This window comes from Herpailurus yagouaroundi, unplaced genomic scaffold (assembly GCF_014898765.1).
Source record: "Herpailurus yagouaroundi ecotype Mexico unplaced genomic scaffold, PumYag 67493, whole genome shotgun sequence".
Taxonomy (NCBI): Eukaryota; Metazoa; Chordata; class Mammalia; order Carnivora; family Felidae; genus Herpailurus; species Herpailurus yagouaroundi.
The window spans coordinates 1,097,202-1,102,330 of record NW_024420301.1 but is presented as its reverse complement, the minus strand read 5'-3'; the positions used below and the strand labels follow the sequence as shown (position 1 = coordinate 1,102,330).

Here is a 5,129-nt window from a genome sequence, read left to right as displayed (position 1 = left end):
CCCCCCCCCCCCCCCCCCCCGCCCATCGTGGGGTTCCTTACCCTCTCTCTCTCTTGCTTCCTCTGTCCCTCCCCTAGAGAGGGGCTTCGGGAAGTTGAGAGCTGCTAAAGAGCAAGTACCCCTGCGCACTGGACAGAAGAGGGGGCCACGTGCAGGCTCCTCCTGTCATATCTATGGGTCTCTGGAGTGAGAGGCTGCTGCGGGGGCGGGGGGGGGGGGGCAGGCCCCGAGCCCGGGGAGCCCAGAGGGAGGGCCAGGGACCCTCTGTGAGCCCAAGGTGCCACCTTTCCTGCATCGATACCCACGTCCCATCCCTTGACCCCCGCGTGCCCCTCCCTTCCCACCCACCACACACCACACCGGGGCCCTTCGTCCTGGCCCCTGGTCACATACCAGTGCCTTAATCCCATCCAACAGCCTCGTGACCACCATACCCAAACCTCGCTTTGCTCCTCCCAACAATGGAAGAATCATATCCTGGACCTCAAAGGGCAGGCGCTGTGATTAAATCACACCCATGAGGTGGCCAGGCGGGACCCAGCCCGGAGGGAGGGCCCAAGCCCTCTGTCGTCTGCCCTCTACTTGGCCCACCCAGGCCGGTACAGGTTCAGAGGGCACTCAGGGGTGACTGGGCCACCGGCACTGGGCCTGAGCCACCTCCCTCTGCCCTCAGGTGGTCTATCTGCACACCAACAACATCACCAAGGTGGGCGTCAACGACTTCTGCCCCGTGGGCTTCGGGGTGAAGCGGGCGTACTACAACGGCATCAGCCTCTTCAATAACCCTGTGCCCTACTGGGAGGTGCAGCCGGCCACTTTCCGCTGCGTCACTGACCGCCTGGCCATCCAGTTTGGCAACTACAAAAAGTAGAGGCAGCAGCGGCCGCTGCGGTGGCCTGGGCGGGGTCTCTGGGGAGCGCAGCAGACATCCCGAAGGGGAGGGCAGAGCGAGGGAGGGAAGCCAGTGCCCAGCTGCACCCAACCCAGCCCCCGCCCTTGATCCTGGACCCCAACGCGCTGCCTCCTGACGCCCTCATCCCGACTCCCAGGCGTGCAGATGGGGCACAAGACCCAGCCGCCGTCACGTGTGCCTTGGCTTCAGAGCTGCCCCTGCCCCCCACTTCATAGCCACTCAGAGCACCCTCATAAAGCTTTCTTCCCATTCACCCTGAGATCAAGTCACCCAAGGCTCCGGTCCAAGGAAGACGGTCCCTGGGTCTAGGGGGTGGGAAGGGGCTAAGAGGGAGGAAACAGCCCACCCCACCTGCCTGGCACGCATTCCTTCTTCTCATGTACTTCCAGCTTCCAACCCTCCTTAGCCTGGCCTGCTACCCCTGGCCTTCCATGCTCCCCCCGCCCTTCTGCAAGTTCACGGCCCATCTACCCCAGCCTCCTTGCTCTACTGGCCTCTAGACCAGTGTCTTCCTGTCTGTTTCTCTGTCTCTCTCTGTCCCTCTCTCTGTCTCCATCCATCTCTCTCATCCTCCCTCTCCTCGCTCGCATCACTGAGCTGGGTCTGGTGTCTGTCTCGCTGGGCTTCTGCCCAGCCCCAACCTAGGCAAGCCAGGGGGCAGAGGGCAGCTGCCCCCAAGCCTGCCCTGCCCAGACTCTGCCCCCCCAACCCGAGTCTGGACAGTCCTGGAGGAAGCCAGCATGTGGAGGTGATGCACCCTGCGCGCAGTCCACAGTCCGAAGGGGAGCACTGGCCCAAGAAAAGGCCCAGCATCCCGCTGGAGTCAGCAGCCAATTTTCCTTGGCCTTTCCCGCCCCGCACGATGGCTAGTTCCCCCCTCCCTTCACCTTCTGGCCCCTGGTATGGTGGGGGTTTCGAGCAATCACACCCAGCTTGAGGAGGAGCTGCTTCTGAGGTCGGTTGTTGTCTTTCAATTAAAGAAACACTGTGCACTATGGCTGTGTGCGCCGCCGCTCTTGGGTGGCATTGGGGACTGAGCAGACGGGGGGGGGGGGGGGGGGTGGCGGGGCACGATGTGCGGCTGCAGCTGGCGGCCAGGCTCTGCCTGTTCGTGTCCACTCTAAGCCTCGGGCTTCCTCTTTCTTGCTTTCCCTGCACTCAGGCAAGAGTCCCCAGTACCTCCAGGTCTGAGACTGGACAAGAAGGCCCCTTCCACTTCTTTCTAGGCACTTCCATTGCCCCAGCTGTCCTTCTCCTGGGCTCCTAAAGCAGGCCTGGCTGAGGGAGCATCTGCCCACCCAGAGTGGAGCATTTGCCAAGCACCAGCCAGCCGAAGAGCCCCAGATGAGACTCTCACCCTGAGAGGGGAGCCTGGAAGTCCTAGGGGCCCCACATGCCTGTCCTAATGGGATTTGCCGGCTCAGAATGAGGTTAGATCCTGGCTGCTGTCAAAGCTGTGTGCGGCATCCAAGTCAGCACCAGGGGGCGCACTGCCACGCAGGCCTGGCCTCCTAGGGCCGCAAGTTGTGCGAGGCTGCCTGTGCTGGCCTGGCCTGGCCTCAGGGCAGACACACTGTGTGCCAGCAGAGCCAAGCCCAGGTTGCCATATTCTGTCAGTGGCTGCCAAGAAAGGGCAGCATGAGACAGACGGTCCCCGGAGCGATGTGCCCTCAGACGGCAAGCCCAGAAGACCATCGGCATCACAGCCGTGATGCTCCACGGCAATTTCTGCTGAGCTGGGCAGGCTCAGGGCAGGGGCACTGGCCAGGGTCCACCAGTCACTGCCTCAGTCAAGTCCCCTCACTGGCCAGAAGAGGGACAGCCGGCACTGGGGCCCGGAGGAGACAGAAACATGGAGTCCGGTGGGAATGGCGGGTCACCTGGCAGAGCAGGGGACAGCGCCCTGCAGGCGGGACCCACACTCTGCCCGCACCAGAGGCGTCGAGGTACCCAGGGGACCACTTGGGCCCGTGGCAGGAGCCCAGGGAGGCAAACAGGGCCACACGCCACAAGAGCTTGTGAGTTGTGGTTGGAAAATGGGGTTCCCTACCCAGAGCAGTTGGTCAGAGATGAATCACTTAGGCTCACTGTGCCGTCCAGTGTGTTGCAAACTATTGGAGGAGGACGATGACCATGGTCATACAAAAGGTGAGAGTGATCGGGCTTAAAAATCAAACCCATGGCAACCCCAAGGCGATCCGTGCCAGGCACCAGCTGCCAGCCCCCGTGTACTGTTCCATGTACACGTTATGCCAGGCAGAGTGCCCTCCTCATGGAGCTCCGCACCTGGCTGAGGTCACAGGGAACCCCAGGTGGCAAAACCGCAGAGGGCTGGGGGGGGCACCCTGAACTGTGAGTACCTGCATGGGCTCGGGGGTGCCCCGTTAGAAAGCCCCAGCAATGCCAGAAAGGTGGCAGGAAAGACGGAAGGAGTGGCCGGGTTCCAGCCCTGGACTTGGGGACAGATTGAACGTGGGGCGACAGGAAGGGAGTGGGCAGGATGGGAGTGTGGGACCCCCACATCTGAGGCCCCTGGAGGAAGAGGAAGGGGCCGCAAGGAACATAACCTGCGGGGGAGAGCACCCCAGGCGCCATGGGGGTGTGGGCGCAGCTCAGGGGGAAAGCCTAAGGCTGAGAGTGAGCTGAGGCAGGCACGTGTGCGTACTCGCACACACACGCACACTCGCACATGCACACACGGGGCGACAAAAGTCCCGGGAGCAACTCGCTCAGGGAGGGCCGTCTTGTGAAAGCAGCGGCTGCCAAGCAGTGGACCCAGGGACAGGGGGCTGGGCTGCAGGACATTTCCAAGTGCTCACCGCAGGTCAGGTGCCTTCTGGATGTGGTGCGGCCCAGCTGGAGCCTAAGCCGAACCCACTGCTTGGTTTTAGACAAGTTAGGGCTTGTTGAAGGGGCAGCGAGCCAGGCGTCCGTCTGTAGAGCATGGCCGGGGATGGGGGCAGGGCACCTCAGAAGGACAACCCCTCCTTGAAGGGCCTGAAGGGGCGGTGGAGGGGCTGATTTGAGAACTTGGGGGGGGTGTTCATTCGCTTCCGGTCCCCCCTGCGGTCTCCAGGCCCCATCCCCATGGGCTCCAGCTCCAGTGTTGGGAGGGCAGAGGCTGCAGGCAGAGGCAAAGCCAACTCCACTCTGGACACGTGGGGCCGGGCGCCCTCACCAGGGTGGCCCGGAGCCACCACGGCCCTAGAGAGCCCGGGGCCACCGCGGCACCGCGGGGCCCAGGGCCTGCTGCACACAGGCTGCCAGGGCAGAGGCGGGGTGCCCGGGGTCTGAGCTAGCCCCCGAGGCTGGAGCAGGCTGGCGGGAGGGCTTGTGCTCAAAAGGCCGCCCAGCCGCAGCCAGGCCTGAGTTGTTCCTGAGCATGAGACTCAGCCCAGGCTGTCCAAGACCTCTGGGGCACAGTCTATTGAGGCTGAGCACCTGAGACGCCCAAAGGGAGGTGTGCTGCAGGCGGGGTGCTGGGGAGCCCAGGACTTTCTTGGGGGCCAGGTCAGGGACTGGTATGAATTTCCCAGGGATGCTGTAACCAAGGACCACGAGCAGGTGGCTTCGAATGGAGATTGACTCCCTCCCAGCTCTGGAGGCCACAAGTCCAAAATCAAGGTGTCAGCAGGGCTGTGCTCCCTCCAAAAACTCTAGGGGAGGATCCTTCCTGCCTCTCCCAGCTTCTGGCGGCTCCAGTCATTCCTTGGCTTGTGACTGCCACTCCAGTCTCTGCCTCTGTCTTCACATGGCTTCCTGCCCTGTGTCTGCGTGTGTCAAATGTCCTTCTGCCTCCCTCTTATAAGGACACTTGCCACTGCACTTAGGGCCCTCCCAGATACTCCAGAATCATCTCTCCATGTCAAGATCCTTAAGCACATGCGCAAAGTCCCTGTTTCCAAATCAGGTCCCACTCTGGTTCCGGGGCTGCAGGTGAACACTGACCCGGGAGGTCCCAGCGTGATGGTGGCCCCAAGGCCTTGGAGGAGTAGGCGAGGAAGAGTCTGTGACGTCAGCCAGGGAGAAAGTGAACACTCCAAAAAGGGAGGGCCCTGGGACCCAGCCAGAAGTTCCCCCAGAGACGGCTGTGACAGCCACAGCAAAAGTGGCAGTAGAGAAACCAGGCAGGGGAGGGGTGGCAGCTGCTGGGTCCAGGGGGAGGATCGTGGTGGCAGGTGGCTTAGGACCTGGGAGAGAAAGCATCCGGGCAGTG

At 62.7% G+C, this 5,129-nt stretch overlaps 1 protein-coding gene across 2 annotated transcripts in view; it reads left to right on the top strand.

Annotated features, from left to right (window-relative positions):
* BGN (biglycan) overlaps positions 1-1,908 on the top strand; it is a 13,872-nt gene extending 11,964 nt beyond the window's left edge. For both annotated transcript variants that reach the window (XM_040467493.1, XM_040467494.1), the window contains one exon: positions 674-1,908. In XM_040467493.1, coding sequence (XP_040323427.1) covers positions 674-871 — 198 coding nt within the window. In that variant the 3' untranslated portion in view covers positions 872-1,908. The remainder of the gene's footprint in view (positions 1-673) is intronic.
* Positions 1,909-5,129: the final 3,221 nt, after the last annotated feature.